This window comes from Schistocerca piceifrons, chromosome 7, assembly GCF_021461385.2.
Source record: "Schistocerca piceifrons isolate TAMUIC-IGC-003096 chromosome 7, iqSchPice1.1, whole genome shotgun sequence".
Taxonomy (NCBI): Eukaryota; Metazoa; Arthropoda; class Insecta; order Orthoptera; family Acrididae; genus Schistocerca; species Schistocerca piceifrons.
Window position 1 is genome coordinate 58,606,516 of NC_060144.1, and position 20,293 is coordinate 58,626,808.

At 38.7% G+C, this 20,293-nt stretch overlaps 1 protein-coding gene across 1 annotated transcript in view; it reads right to left on the reverse strand.

Annotated features, from left to right (window-relative positions):
* Positions 1-20,293, reverse strand: part of LOC124709129 (Bloom syndrome protein homolog) — a 189,955-nt gene that overhangs the window by 16,746 nt on the left and 152,916 nt on the right. The window contains exon 20 of the mRNA XM_047240790.1: positions 11,828-12,015. Within this exon, the coding sequence (XP_047096746.1) occupies positions 11,828-12,015 (188 nt within the window). The remainder of the gene's footprint in view (positions 1-11,827; positions 12,016-20,293) is intronic.

Sequence of the window (20,293 nt, forward strand, 5' to 3'; positions counted from 1 at the left end):
GGAGTATATAGAAGATCTATACAAGGGCGATGTACTTGAGGACAATATTAAGGAAATGGAAGAGGATGTAGATGAAGACGAAATGGGAGATAAGATACTGCGTGAAGAGTTTGACAAAGCACTGAAAGACCTGAGTCGAAACAAGGCCCCGGGAGTAGACAACATTCCATTAGAACTACTGATGGCCTCGGGAGAGCCAGTCATGACAAAACTCTACCATCTGGTGAGCACGATGTATGAGACAGGCGAAATACCCTCAGACTTCAAGAAGAATATAATAATTCCAATCCCAAAGAAAGCAGGTGTTGACAGATGTGAAAATTACCGAACTATCAGTTTAATAAGTCACAGCTGCAAAATACTAACACGAATTCTTTACAGACGAATGGAAAAACTAGTAGAAGCCGACCTCAGGGAAGATCAGTTTGGATTCCGTAGAAATGTTGGAACACGTGAGGCAATACTGACCTTACGACTTATCTTAGAAGAAAGATTAAGAAAAGGCAAACCTACGTTTCTAGCATTTGTAGACTTAGAGAAAGCTTTTGACAATGTTAACTGGAATACTCTCTTTCAAATTCTGAAGGTGGCAGGGGTAAAATAGAGGGAATGGAAGGCTATTTACAATTTGTACAGACAGCAGATGGCAATTATAAGAGTAAAGGGGCATGAAAGGGAAAGCAGTGGTTAGGAAGGGAGTGAGACAGGGTTGTAGCCTATCCCCGATGTTATTCAATCTGTATATTGAGTAGGCAGTGAAGGAAACAAAACAAAAATTCAGAGTAGGCATTAAAATCCATGAAGAAGAAATAAAAACTTTGAGGTTCGCCAATGATATTGTAATTCTGTCAGAGACAGCAAAGGACCTAGAAGAGCAGCTGAACGGAATGGACAGTGTCTTGAAAGGAGGATATAAGATGAACATCAACAAAAGCAAAACGAGGATAATGGAATGTAGTCGAATTAAGTCGGGTGATACTGAGGGAATTAGATTAGGAAATGAGACACTTAAAGTAGTAAAGGAGTTTTGCAATTTGGGGAGCAAAATAACTGATGATGGTCGAAGTAGAGAGGATATAAAATGTAGGCTGGCAATGGCAAGGAAAGTGTTTCTGAAGAAGAGAAATTTGTTAACATCGAGTATAGATTTAAGTGTCAGGAAGTCATTTCTGAAAGTATTTGTATGGAGTGTAGCCTCGTACGGAAGTGAAATGTGGATGATAAATAGTTTAGACAAGAAGAGAATAGAAACTTTCGAAATGTGGTGTTACAGAAGAATGCTGAAGATTAGATGTTTAGATCACATAACTAATGGGGAGGTATTGAATATAATTGGAGAGAAGAGGAGTTTGTGGCACAACTTGACTAGAAGAAGGGATCGGTTGGTAGGACATGTTCTGAGGCATCAAGGGATCAGCAATTTATTACTGTAGGGCAGCATGGAGGGTAAAAATTGTAGAGGGAGACCAAGAGATGAATACACTAAGCAGATTCAGAAGGATGTAGGTTGCAGTAGGTACTGGGAGATGAAGAAGCTTGCACAGGATAGAGTAGCATGGAGAGCTGCATCAAACCAGTCTCAGGACTGAAGACCACAACAACAACAAACAACATCTGCAGTTCAGCATATCTGCTATATGGTGAGTGGCAACTTTCCTTTTAATAATATTTCACCACCATTTACCTTATTCCAGTGGAATAAAGAGCAACATTGCTGCAGTATATTACAAATCGTTCTCATCAGTAAATGTGATTGTAGCACTTTACAGAAAACTTTTCTGCTGCAATCCCACAATCAACAGTACAGCAAAGGCCACGACATCAATGTGTATATTTTTAAGTCAGTTACTGAACAAGGTTTATGCACCATCTGATAGCTGCCTCTGTCAGATTCGGAACTAGGTAGCTGCATCTGCAATTGTTCAAATGTTACAAAGAGAGTTTTGCTGCATGGTGTTGTATATTAGTTCAAATTTTTCTTTCCTTGTATTATTGCTTTTTATATGTGGTGGTTCTCCTCTATTGTGAGTTTTTGATAGAGACTTTTATTTTCTCTGAGAACTTTTAGATTGGTTTCAATACTATTTAGATTGTTGTTTTACTCTATGAGATGATCTTTTTAAGGCTCAGAGATGTTTTGTTTGCTCTATGAAAAAAGAAGGGCATGAACTACATGTTAACTAATACATGCCACTTTTGTTACATTTGTCAGAGGAGGTGTTGTTAGACTTGAGATGTTTCTGTGCTTTGTTGGTTGTGCAGTACATAAAATAATGGTAACTCGAAAATTATCTTAAAATAAATTGATTCACATAAATTTAATGCTGTTATCACGAGGTACTGAATTACTCTATGATAATGAGTGACTCACTACATTGTGGAGGATAGAAATAAAGTATGTTTCTCACGTCTACTATCTTTTGTTCCTGGATATTATAGTTTCATTTATCATGGAAATAGCCATTACTTTTTTCATATTCTCTAGATGTGTTAACTATTTCAATTTAAGAACATTGTACAACATGTGACTGAAGTGTTTTACCTGCACATTTTGAGTGATGCTTTGTAACCTTAACAAGAGTGTTCCTCAAAGTGGTTGTTTAGCACAACTGGTAAGATTCTTACTTCATATGCTCAAGGTTGTGAGTCTGAATCCTATCAATTTCTTGAAATTCTATTTTTAAATATTATCAATTTTGTACTAATTTATGTCACTGATATTTTATTGCTTTTGTATATTATTTATTTGATTAATAATGAGAAATTAATGTAGTTGTATAGTGCTTAGTAAAGAATTCCAGGAGTAATAAGAGTAAATTCAGTCTTTAGAGTTCTGGCAGTCGAGAACAACTCCCAGTCTCTGAAGTAAGAAGTTTGTAAAAATGAACTTTGAAAAAAACCAACATCCAACCAGACCACAGCTATACATTCCGTTCATGAGCTCAGTGAAATAGTGAATAAAAATTTAATTTAGAAATTAAGGAATTGAAGGCCGAAAATGAATTTTTTTAAAAGAACTTAATGCACAGAAAGAAGCAGCACTAAAAATGTGATGTAGCCTTACTAAAACGAATGCTCTTTGCCATGTTCTTTCATTAAAGTGTACAAAAATGTCATCTGACATGAAAGAAAAAAAGAAATTACACAAAAGTGTAAGCAATGTGTTGTCAAAGTGTTTTATACTAGGGCAGATATGGTGCCTGTTGAAAGAAAACAAAAGGGAAAAATGGAATTCAAAGGACATTGCCAATTCATTGACTTCAAGAGTTCTACTGCCAAAAGCATATGCTTATTTGCAAAAGTGAAAAGTGCCTTTGCCTTACAGGGTAACACTTGTGGTGTCACCGCCAGACACCACACTTGCTAGGTGGTAGCCTTTAAATCGGCCGCGGTCCATTGGTATACGCTGGACCCGCGTGTCGCCACTCTCAGTGATAGCAGACCGAGTGCCACCACACGGCAGGTCTAGAGAGACTTACTAGCACTCGCCCCAGTTGTACAGCCGACGTTCATAGCAATGGTTCACTGACAAATATGCTCTCATTTGCCGAGACGATAGTTAGCATAGCCTTCAGTTACACTTGCTACGACCTAGCAAGGCGCCGTATTCAATTGATATTTATTATGTGAAGCACGTATCATCAAGAGCAATGTTCTACAACTGTGGATTAAAGTTAAGTATTATATCATCTACGTACTTTATTTGCAATTCTCAAGATATTGTCCTGTTCCAGACCTCACGCCAGTCAGCATGTAATTAAACGCATGCATTTCGGCCTCCTCTAGAAACACAGTGTTGGCTCTTCTGCCAACACTACAACACTTCAGAAAGGGATGAAGGAATTTAAATGTAGACCAGATATTCTCGAAGATATCCTAACACTTGGTTCAAGAATCATAAAAAAAGGTTGTATACATGGAAGAAGCCTGGAGATACTGACAGATTTCAGATAGATTATATAATGGTAAGACAGAGATTTAGGAACCAGGTTTTAAATTGTAAGACATTTCCAGGGGCAGATGTGGACTCTGACCACAATCTATTGGTTATGAACTGTAGATTAAAACTGAAGAACCTGCAAAAAGGTGGGAATTCAAGGAGATGGGACCTGGATAAACTGACTAAACCAGAGGTTGTACAGAGTTTCAGGGAGAGCGTAAGGGAACAAATGGCAGGAAGGGGGGAAAGAAATGGAGTAGAAGTAGAATGGGTAGCTTTGAGGGATGAAGTAGTGAAGGCAGCAGAGGATCAAGTAGGTAAAAAGATGAGGGCTAGTAGAAATCCTTGGGTAACAGAAGAAATATTGAATTTAATTGATGAAAGGAGAAAATATAAAAATGCAGTAAATGAAGCAGGCAAAAAGGAATACAACCATCTCAAAAATGAGATCGACAGGAAGTGCAAAATGGCTAAATAGGGATGGCTAGAGGATAAATGTAAGGATATAGAGGCTTATCTCACTAGGGGTAAGATAGATACTGCCTACAGGAAAATTAAAGAGACCTTTGGAGAAAAGAGAACCACTTGTATGAATATTAAGAGCTCAGATGGAAACCCAGTTCTAAGCAAAGAAGGGAAAGCAGAAAGGTGGAAGGAGTATATGGAAGATCTATACAAGGGCGATGTACTTGAGGACAATATTAAGGAAATGGAAGAGTATGTAGATGAAGACAAAATGGGAGATATGGTACTGCGCGAAGAATTTGACAGAGCACTGAAAGAGCTGAGTCGAAACAAGGCCCCGGGAGTAGACAACATTCCATTAGAACTACTGACGGCCTTGGGAGAGCCAGTCCTGACAAAAGTCTACCATCTGGTGAGCAAGACGTATGAGACAGGCGAAATACCCTCAGACTTCAAGAAGAATATAATAATTCCAATCCCAAAGAAAGCAGGTGTTGACAGATGTGAAAATTACCGAACTATCAGTTTAATAAGTCACTGCTGCAAAATACTAACGCAAATTCTTTACAGAAGAATGGAAAAACTAGTAGAAGCCGACCTAGGAGAAGATCAGTTTGGATTCCGTAGAAATATTGGAACACGTGAGCAATACTGACCCTACGACTTATCTTAGAAGCTAGATTAAGAAAAGGCAAACCTACATTTCTAGCATTTGTAGACTTAGAGAAAACTTTTGACAATGTTGACTGGAATACTCTCTTTCAAATTCTGTAGGTGGCAGGGGGAAAAAAATATAGGGAGCGAAAGGATCTTTACAATTTGTATAGAAACCAAATGGCAGTTATAAGAGTTGAGGGGCATGAAAGGGAAGCAGTGGTTGGGAAGGGAGTGAGACAGGGTTGTAGCCTCTCCTCGATGTTATTCAATCTGTATATTGAGCAAGCAGTGAAGGAAACAAAAGAAAAATTCGGAGTAGGTATTAAAATCCATGGAGAAGTAATAAAAACTTTGAGGTTCACCGATGACATTGTAATTCTGTCAGAGACAGCAAAGGCTTGCAAGAGGAGTTTAACTTGCAAGAGGAGTTTAATGGAATGGTTAGTGTCTTGAAAGGAGGATATAAGGTGAACATCAACAAAAGCAAAACGAGGATAATGGAATGTAGTCGAATTAAGTCGGGTGATGCTGAGGGTATTAGATTAGGAAATGAGACACTTAAAGTAGTAAAGGAGTTTTGCTATTTGGGGACCAAAATAACTGATGATGGTCGAAGTAGAGAAGATATAAAATGTAGACTGGCAATGGAAAGGAAAGTGTTTCTGAAGAAGAGAAATTTGTTAACATCGAGTATAGATTTAAGTGTCAGGAAGTCGTTTTTGAAAGTATTTGTATGGAGTGTAGCCATGTATGGAAGTGAAACATGGACGATAAATAGTTTAGACAAGAAGAGAATAGAAGCTTTTGAAATGTGGTGCTACAGAAGAATGCTGAAGATTAGATGGGTAGATCACATAACTAATGAGGAGGTGTTGAATAGGATTGGGGAGAAGAGAAGTTTGTGTCACAACTTGACTAGAAGAAGGGATCGGTTGGTAGGACATGTTCTGAGGCATCAAGGGATCACCAATTTAGTATTGGAGGGCAGTGTGGAGGGTAAAAATCGTAGAGGGAGACCAAGAGATGAATACACTAAGCAGATTCAGAAGGATGTAGGTTGCAGTAGGTACTGGGAGATGAAGAATCTTGCACAGGATAGAGTAGAATGGAGAGCTGCACCAAACCAGTCTCAGGACTGAAGACCACAACAACAACAACATGCTGTGTTTATTGAAGACTAAGTGAAACACTTTCACTACCCAAGAGAGATTATCAGTTTTGACATTTGATGAAATGAATGTTGGTGGCTGCATATGTTACACTTCATCAGAGGATATACGAGATGGTCCACATTGAAATACTCAAATCTGCAAGATTCATGGGTTGTGTGGACTGTGGTAGCAACCAATTTATTATGATTTCATCACAATTATGATTAGTAGTTTGCTTCATAGCCCCATCAAGGCAGTTTAGGAAATGGGAATATATGCTGTAGCTGTGATATAGGTGGTAAAAATATAAATGTTTGGAAGGAATTGTGTTTCAATACAGATAAATCAAGAAGACAAAACCAGGAATGTATGGGTTTTCTCCAATGTACCAAATCTATTAAAGGTGTTGAGGAACCATTTCATTGATAGAGGAAGTAAGCTACCTAATGGGTACAAGGTAACTAACACAATTATATGGGAACTTTTTAAACATTAAAAAAGTGACCTAACGGTAACATACCACATTACTGACGCACACTTAAATGTGACTGGATGAGCAAAGCAGAATGTAATGGTAGCAGAATGCTTGTTTCACAATGGATGGCTCAGGTTTTTAAGTATGTTCTCCACAAAGACACTGAAAGAAATTTTTATTGAACTTATTAATGACATATCTGATGTCCAAGATGAATGCTCACCTCTGCGTAGTGGTCATGGAATGAATCTCTTAATTCAAGAGAAGACTCTAAATAGATTCTTAAACATTTGTTCAGGAATGCAAGTTGATGACACATTCTTGCCTTTCCATAAACGTTTCATTACGTCAATAAAATCTCTCTTTGGTCTTTTCTAAAGTGTGAATGTCAGCTACATATACACTTCCAGATTAAATCAAGATTGGTTGGGAATTTATTTATTTATCTTTTTTTGTGGGGGTACACGGATTAGATATATTTTACAACAACCCTACATCATTTGAAGTAAGGAACAGAGTGCATCTCCTTATATTGACAGATAGTACAAGTGATATTTCTTTCTCTGGGAAAAGACCAGTTACTGAAGACCTAAATGCAGAGTCTTCTCAGTGTGACATCCACTCAGATTCTGCATTCTTAAGTTTCATTACCAGTGAGCTCTGTGTAACTGTTGTGGATGAATTGCCAGTATGATAAAACCCAGAAGCTGTGAACTTCAAAGAAAATTTATTTACAGATGTGATATCAAGTGTGCAATGACTCTGTAGTCTCGAATGTTCTTCCAGATGTGCTGAAGACCATCTTAGGCTAAACTGCATTTAAGTGCCAAAACATTGATGAATCATTCAGTTTTACAGCAGGAAAAAGTGAAGTAAGACAGCCTAATGCTGACTGGATATCAATTATATCTTGTGTGGTCTCTACTCTCCAATGTCACGTTGGACAAATGAAGTTTTGACATTTGAAGAAGAATTTGTTGCTTTTCATGGAAATGGAGTGTGCAAACAAAAATACACTGTAAAGTCTCTGTGCTCTACTCTGAAACAAAAGTTTCTTGAGGTTCACGACACAGGTATTGCTCTTTATGTAAGAACAAGAACATTTATAAGGATTAGGTATCTGAACCAAGAAGCACCACTGGAAGCCATGAAGAAATGTGCCACAAGGAGGAAGCAGCTACGGCTTTCATCTTCATATAAATCAGGAACAGGCTCATGGGCCTCCAACCAATAGCAAGTGCTTTTGCCGGAATGGTCTCCCGGGACTGCACACAGCAGCTACATCTGATGGGAGAAGCAGTCTATGGGTAGTGGGGGAAGATGTAGCATTGCTTGTGGGTCCACGCAGTGACATGGTGGGAACAGGGTAAGGATGCTAGGTGCATGGAGGGGGCAGGGGGGGGGGGGGGCAGAAAAGTAAGAGGCGGGAAAGGACTAGTGGGTGTATCAGTGGAATAGGAGACTGTGTAGTGCTGAAGTAGGTGTAGGGAAGGGGCTAGGTGGATAAAGGACAGAGACTAGTGACGATCGAGGCCAGACCAGGTTACAGGAATGTAGGATATACTGCACGGAGCGTTCCCACCTGCGGAATTCAGAAAAACTAATGCTGGCAGGAAGCATCTAGTTGGTGTAGGCTGTAAAGCAGTCACTGAAATGAAGCATGTTGTCGTGGGCAGTATGTTTGGCCACAGAGCTGGAGTAAGTATGGACAAGGACCTGCATAGGTTCAGTGGGCAGCGTAATGCCACTGCAAGTGGGGTGATATTCAACAACCCACTGAACCTACTCCACTCATTACCAACCCCTTGCCCCATCGCTTATAGCCCTGTAATACACCTAGATCCAAGACCTGTCCCATATATCCTCCCACTACCAGCTACTCCAGTTTGGCCACAGGCATCAACTATTCCATCAAAGGCAGGGCTACTTATGAAAGCAGTAATGTGATCTCAAACTAAGCTGCAACCACTGTGCTGCTTTCTATGTGGGCATGACAGCCAGCAAGTTGTCTGTCCCCATGAATGGTCACTGAAATTATTGCCAAGAGACAGCTGGGCCACCCAGCTGCTGAACACGCAGCCCACAACAACATTTCAATGGCTGCTTCGTAGCCTATGCCATCTGAATCCTTCCAACCAACACCAGCTTCTCTGAATTGCACAGGTGGGAACTCTCCCTACAATATATACTAAACAAAACTCCATCTGAACAGGCCTCGCAAGGCTCAATGGTACAGACGGCCGTCGTGTCATCCTCAGCCGATAGGCATCGTTGGATACTGATATGGAGGGGCTTTGGTCAGCACACTGCACTCCCAGCCCCTATCAGTTTTTGTGACCAGAGCCACTACTTTTCAATCACGTAGCTGCTCAACTGCCCTCAAAAGGACTGAGTGCACCCCACTTGCCAACAAGGTTCAACAGACTCTGACGATGACCCATCCTTCTCACTTTTCGCTAGTCCATATCCTTCCTTCACCTACCCCCTTCCCTAGTCCCACTCCAGTGCTACACAGCCTTCTATTCCACCAATACACCCACGAGTCTTTCCCTCCTCCTCCTCCTCCTCTCCCCTTCCCCTCCCACTCCCTCAAACATCCCCACCTCCCTCAAACCTCCTGACTACATCTTGCAGCCCTACCCTGCCCCCACCACGTCCCTATACCTTTCCACAAGCAGCACTACAAAACACTTGTTCGGCCATTTCTGGAGTATTTTTCGTCAACAGGGGAGAGTGTATATTTTACAGTGTCTGTATAGTTCGATGTATGCAAGCGTGCATGCATGCAAGCATGCATGCATGCATGCCCAAAGGAACATTTCACCGAACTATACACACACTATATAATATAGACACTGCCCTACTGTATTTCATACCAAAGCACGACAATCTGACAAGCAAAACAATGTCTCTCCCTGTGCAGGAATCATACAATTTGTATGCGAGCACTAATGTATACAGATGCTAGGACATGTGGAAGTTTGAGTTGTTCCTGGAGGCATGCTTGGGTGGCCAAGGCAGTTAAGGTGACCACTCCCATGAAGCTAGAAATCCAGGTTCGAGTCCAAGTCCGGCACAAATTTTGATATGTTACTAGTAAATCATATAGTTGCTGTACAATCATATTTGCAATTTGTGAATACATTACACAATATACTTCATCAGTCTGGGACTCTTACCATGTAGGATTGACAGATAAGATAAGAGGAGATCCAACATTTCATCAAGGGATCATTTAGTGTGTTACGGAGATGCTCATACATGAAAGCCATTGTGTATCAAGGAGAAGGTTACTGTTGAGATTCTGAGGGCATATCTTTCAAAGAATAGTTGGGCAACATATTACTTCCTCCCACATAAATCTCACTGAGTGACCACAATGAAAAAAACTGAACAATCACAGCTCATACAGAAGTTTAATGACAGTCGTTATTTCCATGCACCATTTGTGAATGCAACAGAGGAAAGAGAAATTATAACATTACCATAGGTACACTCTACCACACACACCATAATGGGGCTTGTGGAGTATAGACATCACTGTACAAATGAGATTAGCAATAATCTTTTGAAAATTGGAACAAATGTTGTAAATGCAGAGTAGAAAAACTAATGCATGTCAGAGAAGAAAAACTAATGCATGTCAGATGAAATGAGACGTATATTAATAAGTAAGGGAGCACAGGCAAAGAGGGCATTCCTTGGAAAAAGAAGCTTAACAGTATTAAAAATAAGACTAAGCCGAGGAGGAAATTTCTGAGAACGTAAGCACAGCAGTATATGGAAGTGAATCATGGATTGAGAGTAAACCAGAAAAGATGAAAATCAAAGTGTTCGAGATGTGGTGTTACAGAAGGATGTGGAATTAAGTGGACTGGAAAGATAAGAAATGAGGTGGTTCTCCAGAGAATTGGGGAGAAAAGGAGCACACGGAAAACGCTAAACAGAAGAAGGGATAGGATGACTGGAGATATGTTATGACACCAGGAAATAACTTCTATGATTATAGAGGAAGCTGCAGACTGCAAAAACTGTATGGGAAGGCAGACATTGGCATATATCCGACAAATTAACACTACTGAGAGGAAGTGTTGCTCAGATGAAAAGATTGAAACAGGAGAGGAAGTTGAGGCAGCTGCAGCAAATCAATCAAAGAGATGATGACAAAAAAACAGTATGTTTAAAATGCATCTTTCACACACAAGCACAGGAGTATTCCTACTCCAGAAGTTTCAAGTCCTCCACTTGTAGCCTGAACCCAGTAATATTTCACTGTAACATGAGGGGTCTTTCCAGCAGTGAAATTTGTCTCTGCCTAACCCCTTATCCTTCTGTCAAGTTGGGTAACTTGAAATAGATGGTGTCCTGGATGAGCTTCATAGTTCACAGTGTCTGCAGATCCATCAGACAAAGCCGGAGTTGAGTGCTGCGACAACTTTGACCGCTTATGGTCCACTCCCTAATACTAGTGTTCCGCTGCTCCAACATGCTAATTCTTTGTGCTACCTTTTTCACTGTGGACGCAAACAGCAGGATGAAAACAGCAAAAAATTCTCATTTTATGATAGAAAGTAAGCAATTAGCCAAGTGATCACTGCTCACTCAACTTTAAAAATTTCAGAAAAGACAAAAGGATTCCCATATTCACTCTAAGAAATTCAACAGCACCCTTCATATCTCAGTTGGGAACATACGCTATATATATGCTCTCTCTTAAGAGTTTAAAGGTACAAAGCTATTACAGATATGTTATCTTGTTTCATGCTCCCATTATTTCTACAGGTTAAAATTCCACGTGTAACCATAAGTCACGTAAAGCATTGGAGAAAAATTTACCTTGTCCAAGACAGCAATAGCAAATTGACCTAATTTTAAAATTGGTCAGAGGGACAATGTGAGGTTTCTTGCAGTGTTTTCTGGCACTCATATACCTAACATCAGAACTACTGAGAAAATCACTAAAATAAATCTGTGTAACAAACAAATAAAAAATAATTTTTTTAAGAACTCATCAGATTACACAAGCTTGGCAGGCAGCTTTTGGCACATACCTGAGTCAACTAAAGCAGATATTTTTTTCTTCACTTACTGAATTTTTTACAACAAATGTAAAACTACCAATGACAGAAACGTAATTACCTTCACTTTTCCTGTCATTAAGTCATCAGCTTTTCTGCCCAGTTTCACGTAGGCAACTGCTATATCATCACGAGTTACAATCATATCCTCTCTTAGGAATTCCTCCAGAATAAGCTTGCGGAACAATCTTTCAATGTCACCTCGAGCCCAGTTCTTACCTTTTCCATAGAGTGGCAAGTTGTTGTGGCCTGAAAAACACCATATATTGGCTGAAATACATCCTGGGAAATTATTAACTGTGTTTCTAAACCTAAACAATGAAAAAACAGAAAAAATTCAAATAATCATCAGAGTGTAGAAACACTACGCTCATGGAAAATGTACTATTGAGCTGCTATAAGATTCAGCAAATGGGGAGAAAACCAAAACCAGCCATTTAAAATAAAATTTACCTATGCAACTGTCATATTATCAAAATCACCACCATACTTCAACACCTCGTTTTTGACTTCCGAGGTCGCAAGCTGCACTTTCTTCTTCTTTTTTTTTTCTTTCTTTTTTTTTTTCATCATTTAACCTGCTAGGCTAACAATGTGCTATACTGTTTCTGTTTATTTAGCAAGATTAAAAGGATTTGGGTTTAGTGTTTTGTTGATGATGGGGTCATTAGAGATGGAGTACAAGTTTGAACATGGGGAGATGGAGGAAACTGGCTGTGGCCTTTCAATGGAACCATTCAGACATTCATTTTAAGTGATTTAAGTAAATCATTAGAAATCTGATGGTCCGATATGCACTTTTTAAGTTACAGAAGACATCCAAAGGCCATAGCTATATTTATCGGCCTGCAGAATCTTGTACAAGAACAAATATATTGCCGGGTCAAGAGAAGATATATTCCTAAAACCAAATTGTAAAAATGTCAGTAATGTCAACAACTTTAATGTAAATGTCTTTTTGAAAACTATTGAAAAAAAAGATAACAATATTATTAGCCTCTACTTAGCATAATCCTGGTGTAGAGACCCCACCACTGAATATTTAACAAAGTCTCTGAAAAGATGTGTCTGGAAATAAATATTCTACAGCTAAACAAAATGTTATTCCTATGTCCACAGATTTTTCACTACACTAACTTGGTCTCTGATCATAAACCTATTACTCTTTACAAATCAGAGACTTAATTATTGTCCCAAATTTCTTTTTATTACTCTTTAGTAGCATAATACCCTAAAGTTTCTTTGAAAAAGCATTCATAATAAAGCTATCTAACCGATTATTGTCATCAACTTGGTCCCACTGCTGCATAATAGCCTACTCTATACTTGTCCATGAATTACAGTCTTCAGTTATATACATACATGTTCCTACTGTGTCAACTACATCAACCACCCACCTACCATTATGTTGCTGCACATTCACTTCTAATTTCTTGGAATCTGACAAAATACTACACTGGTCTATAGACTATTCATTCATTTGGCAATTTCATTTTCATGCAGAGTCATAATGATGGATCACACTCCAGCATGTTCCCTGAACCATTTAATTTTCTCTTGTCTCTCCTGGTGATTCACATCACACATCTCTTCACTGCTCACTCAGCAACCCTCCTTTTGCGAATGGTTTTTGCATTGAAAACCCAAGTCTCATTTTTGTGACTCAGAAATGTTACTACCGTATTTACTCGAATCTAAGCCGCACAGATTCGAGTAAATACGGTACATATTGACAGTAAATTTCTCATTTCAGGCACATAGGAAGCTTAGTTTTCAAAATTTTGATGATTGAGCATTTTGTGTAGATAAGCCAGTTCTAACCTAAGTATGCCATGATCATGCACCATATAAGATATTCTAAAATACAATTTACCTGAAGACTATTCTATCAGCTGTTAAAGAAAGAATAGAGTAGATGTGGTATGAAATGGGTCTTGATCTGTGTAATTTATGTTATCACTATCTTTATATGGATCTCTCTCACTTGTTGTTGGTAATGAATTGATATGGCAGCCCACCAAAGACCTAATCTCAGAAATACAACAGCAAACCAAACATGTATATTAGAGTGTTTTATACGGGTGTAAATTGTGACACTACTTAGCAAGGAATGACACACTGCCATCAACTTGTTAAATAAGGCCATTAATGGAGAAATCATTTCAGCACTGAGTAAATGTTTGAGGTTTACTCCAATGTCTCATATACCAGATGATGTAGATATCATCAGTGGATTGAAATAGACAGTGCAGTGCATCTTACAGTGCATCTCATAGGAAGTTGGTGAGGTATTTTCATGGAATAAGTTGCATATTAACAAGAGCCAAGCAGTAGCACAGCAGAGATTCTGTGTCGCAATGTGGTTTACATGTAATTGTGCAACCAGTTGACACTGAAATGCCACGTCTGTCACTGAAGCCACAGAGTATCACAGCAAAGTGCCATTGGTATTTCACATACAAAAATGCACGTGAGATACATTCAGAAAGTACATTACATTTGTAATTTTTTCCATGGCAGAGCTACAACAGTTCAGTGCATAGATGGTAGTGGCTTTGAGTCAAGGGGAAGGGACTGACACCATCTTCAGTTCTTTGTCTGTTGTTTATGCTGTACAGTATTCGTTTAGAATGGTGAAGTTGGTTGATAATCCTGCCACTTTTGAGATTAGATCTGTAATTCATCTTCTGAATGCGAAAACCACCAAACCAGTTGACATTAACTGACAAATTTAGGGGTTATGAAGAATGTAGCAACCAGTCACGGAAACATAATTTATTTATCTTGTTGCAAATCAATTTCGACTGATATCAGTCATCATCAGTGCATTTTTCTAACCGATACATGCCATAAGTAGAAGTACTGTCCTTGGCAGTTTTCATGATAGAAATCTGGTTGCTACATTCTTCATAATTTTATATTACACGGTCGCTGCACAGAAAGGGAACCTTATAGAGCCCAACATTCAAAAGATTTAGGGGTTTCGTGGAAAAAATGTAATGGGCAATTCAATGATAACTTACTTCTTTTATTTATTTTTATAATTTAAATGTCTACTTTTGTAGTACCAAACTGGAAAGAAAACCTCCACAGCTGTGGATTGAGTCAGTAGATGAAATTACCATAATAAAAGTTAATATTCGATAAAACAAAATTTAGATGAATCCTACACAGACAACAAGCTGCTGGGAATATATTATTATAGTCAAGAATATAACACAGGAATCAGATTAATTTTTTTTAAGGGACTCCCCGACAGACAAGATGGAGTGTCTCGAGCAAATTCTTCAGTTTAGACTTGAAGATGTGAGGATTACTGGTAAGATTTTTTAAAAATTCTTGTGGTAGGCTATTGAAAATGGATACATCAGAATACTGCACATCTTTCTTGCATAAGAGTCTAGGAGGTCTGATCCAAATGCAGATAGGACTTCTGCCTAGTATTAACTAAGTGAAAGCTGACATTTCTGACAGTTCAATGAAGGATGTGATCAAGTGCACAAAGACTAATGAAGTGGGCATCTATGTTTGCTTAATGAAAAACTGGTTCATGTAATTGGAGAACTCATAAAGGAAAACTGTAAGTTTACAGTATCAGATCTTTCTAAGAACTTTCTGCAAATTTCAAGATCACTTCTTCATGAAACTGTATCTGAAAAACTTAATTTTTGAAAAAAATGTTTGCTCAATGGGTCCCGTAAACTCTTTAAACAGAAAGAAAACAGCATCTCGTCAGTGCAAAAAGAAAACAGCATCTGGTCAGTGCAAAAAGAAAACAGCACCTGGTCAGTGCACTTTTTGATGCGTTAGAACAAAAATGGTGATGAATTTCTAAGCAAGATAGTGACCAGATGTGAAACTTGGGTTGCTTATGGAACACCTCAATCAAAATGACAATCAATGGAATGGAAGCACGCTGCATCACCAGCAAACTTTGGCACATCAAAAAGTCATGTGCACAGTCTTTGTGACAGACAGGGCATTCCACACGCGCATTTTTTACCACAAATGAAACAATCGGTGCAAACATTTCCTACGAGACAATTATGAAACCATGAAACACGAAACAGAATAAGTGCCACAGAATGCTCACAAAGACTATTGCTTTGCCATGGCCTCACACCTAGTGACTTCCATCTCTTTTTGTGCCTGAAAACATTACCTGGTGGTCAAAAATTATAGAGTGATGAGTTCAAAGAACACGTTATCATATGGTTAACAACACAGGTAGCAAAATTCTATGCAAGAGCATACAAAAACTTGTGCTTTCAGAATGGTGGGAGCTATGTGAAAAGATGGTTTATGAAAAAGATAGCTTAATATTTGTAGTTTCTTTTCAAATAAGTTGTTTCCTGTATCTGTACTTGTTTTGTTTTTATTCTCTTAAGTGTGGTCCTACTTTTTGTACAGCAGTGTATTTTACTGAAAGACTGAAACAAAAATGGTCATGGCTTATCCTTTGTCTGCAGTAAGAGATAATTCTTTTATGAGGGACTTTCAGGAAACTATTTGAAACTCTGCTTCTCGTAGTCTGTCCTTCCATAATGCTGACAACACATTTATGGTGTAGCCACAGTGCATAGAATCTCTTTATCAGTTCAATGATCATACAAGGAGGATGTACCCTAACATCAAGTTCACAATTCAGTTTATGAGATAAGGACCGTTGTCATTTTTAGATGTTTAATGTGAACATAAACCTGGTACTTTGTATAATGCAAGCCTGACTCAAATCTCGGTGCTCATAGATTTCATAATTTGGCCCACAAGACAGCAGCTTTAAACATGTAGATACACAGAGTTACAATCATTTCCACCAAGGACCATCTGGAGTGAGATATTAAGTATGCGAAGAGACACTGAGTTACCACTCTCCAAGAAATGAGAACACAAATATGTTCAACAATTATAGGATTATCACTTCACAGAGTTCATTCTTTTCTGTGGGGTGGGATTATGTAAAATAACTAGGACACTGGCTTACAAAACATTTAAGATATTTTCGATTCTCTTAAGAAGGTAAGAGAGATGCTACACGAGGTAGAAGACAATCTTGGTGCCAGAGTTCCATGAATTTATGACAGCCTTTTAAACTATGGCGGTTACTATATTGATCAGCATGTATGTGCAGCATTAGAAGAATTACACATTAAATATTGGTATTTGGACTAACCTAGGTTGCAGAGGACAGCTTCACAGACAACATTGAAAAGCACAGAATTGTGTTAGATGAGACACATATGCTGTCCCATATACTGGGAATTGGTTGCAATCAATACACAACAACTTCCATACGAATAGCAACTGTAGCTTTTATAGTGAACAGAAAAGCACACTCAGTGCAGCAAGGATACAGAGAAATACAGTGAGCTGGTTACTTTCCACTGGGACTGGTACACTACAAGCATATTCCACTCCCCCTCTCCCCCCCACACCCACCCACCCACACACACACACACACACACACACACACACACACACACACAGAAAGAAGACACACTGATGTGGTCTCTGGTAGCATACTCAAACTTAATGACTTTTGTGTGATATCATATGACATACTTCATCAAACTATTGGGCACTGGATGGGAGGGGAAAGTGGGGGAGGGGAAACAAAACACAACCAGTGATGATTACAACTGTCAGCTGCTGATGCCTGATTCTCACCCAATTCTAACCTGGTAAAAAAACTGAGAAAATTTTATTTGAGAAAGCCATAAGGAAAAGATAGCACTGTTGAGGAGGGTGGGGGCACAAGGTGGGGTTCAAAATTCACAGATTGCAATGCAGACTTTGAAGTCTGCTGTATTATGCTCAGTAGCTACATTTGACACTGGATGGTCTCTTCGTACTGGCCACAGTCCACAGTTTAGCAGTGACCATTCATAGAGGTGGATATATGGTTGATGGTCACATCCCAATAAAAGGTTTGTGTGTGTCAGAACCTTGCATCCAAAAACTATTCCACCCACTGTCTTCCTACTCTCAACTGTGAATATCACTACGTAATTATCAAGACCACTTCCACATTCCTACATCCATACTGTGCAAGACACCTTACACTGAGTCACACAGGTTACTTCTGGTACCAGTATCATTTCTGCCTCATCCTGTTCCAGTTGCAAATGGCACACGGGAAGAACAGCTGTCGGTACACTTCTGTATGAGCTCTAATTTATCATGTTCTTTTCGTCGTGGTCCCTTTGCGAGGTGTATATAGGTGGAAGCATTATGTTACTTGAATCTTCCTGGAATATTTGCTCTTAGAATTTCAACAGGAACCTCTCCATTATCAATAAGGCCTCTCTTGTAGTGTCTTCCACAGAAGTTTATTAATCATCTCTGTAATATTCTCATCCTTATTAAATTACCCCGTGACAAATACCCCACTCTTCATTGGATTTTATGTATCCTTTCCATTAATGCAAGAGTCCCACACTGATAAGCAATACTTAAGAATTGCTCAAACAAGTGTTTTATAAGACAATTCTTTCGTGGATGAAATGCGGTTCATTAAGATTCTTCCAATGAATCTCACCTTGGCATCTGTTTTTTCTACAATTAGTTTTATGTGGTAGTTCCACTTTAGGTCACTTCAAGCAGTAGCTCCCAGGTATTTTAAGACTGTTATTGTTTCCAGTGGTTTACTGTCGATAGCATAATGAAACCATACTGGACCTCTTCGCCAATTTATGCAAAATATATTACATTTATCTAAGTTTAGGATCAACTGCCAATCCTTGCATGAACTGCTGATTCTCTGCTGGTTTTCCTGCATTTTCCTGACATTGAAATATTCATGTAGATAACAACACTGTAAGCAAACAGGCTCATGGAGTTTCTGATATCATCAACTAGATCATTTATATATGTTGTAAAGATTAGTAACCCTATAACGCTACCACGGCATACTCCTGAAATCACCTTTATAACAATTGATTTTGTTCCATTAAGAACAACATGCTGAGATCTGGAATTAAACTGTGTTCATGTCTGCACTGTGTGCAATCTAGGCCACACAAGAAATAATGAAAACACATATTTGAAAATACATTTCAATTCAGGTTTAACAAACATATTAACCCAGAAACCTACAATGACAAGTAAAGCCAATGAGACACAATGATAAGTACAGCCGTCAATACAGCTATAATGAAGCACTATGGCTTTATGGATAAAGTCTTTAATAACAACACCTACTGCCATACCCACAAAAGACACTGGTAGCAACACAAACAACAACAACAACAACAACAACAACAACAACAACGTTTGCCAGATCACATAATCAGTGATGCTCTGTTCCACAGGCCTACACTGAGAGGCCACTCTAGGAATTGGACATCCCCCATCCCCCCTCCTCCCACCTGGCTTGCCACAGGATCACATGGCACCAACCAGTGATTTACGGGATGGCACAAGGATGTCCACAAAATGAGGTATGTGCACAATCATGTGCTAGCCCACTCAATGTGGCTTCATTACAATACAAGAAGTCATATTCTGACTCCCCAATCAGGGACCTAATTATTTGCTATGCACCTGAAAAAGAAGCACTTAATGCATTTTAATATTGTATTAGGTGCAGCTATGGAACTGCTGCTGTATGTTTTCAAGGTTTTCAGCATGATAGTATTCCAAATAAATATGAAGATCAGCAGTTCAATTTTCGGATCCACCTTTGGGCAAAGACATGAAAATGGTGCAAAATTCTTTCAAGAAACTGAAAGTCAATGGCAAACACACTCAGAAGTTTCTGTACTGTGTGCATGCCCATGAGACAAACAACTAGTTCAGCTGTCTAGGAAGCAAGCTCCATTTATTGACAGAAATCGTAAACAGAAGAGCTCACAGATGTTTGCGAAATAAACAAAAAACTTCCCCACAGCATTGTTCCAATTCTGTATCTTCTTCAGGCACTTCTCATCACATTTTAGAGCCACATACTCACTTAATGCCACCACCCTCTTGAGTATTTTGTATGTAGTACATCCCATCAGTGTCTTATGTTGTTCAAAATCTGCATCTAATATAAAAAAAAAAAAAAAACATTGCCATTTTAGTGATGTTTGTAATTCTTGTATTCCTCATAAGGTCAAGAAGTTGCACAACAGTGAATCAGTGCCTAAAATTGAAATTTTAGCACACATGGAAACTAGCAATCCACAAAATATTTTAAGATTTTTGCAAATCTTGGGCAAAACAATATTTCAAGTGGACACAGGGGCTTCTGCATTACTTAACAACTGTAATACTTATGTAGTTATTCTGTTATCCTCATTACAACCATTAGCCAAGAACATTAAAACATACAGTGGCCGTGAGTTGTAGATAAAAGGAACATTTGAAGTTGAGTATCAAACAGTTTTTGCAGTACACAAATTTACCTTTTGGTCATCATTTAATTGAATACATATTTGGTCCAGATGCTTTCAATCAGTTATGATACTCTGTTAACAAGAAAATCCACCTGTTGATGCTGTTGATGAACTCTGAATGAAATTCTGACCTTTATTTTTCCTGGCTT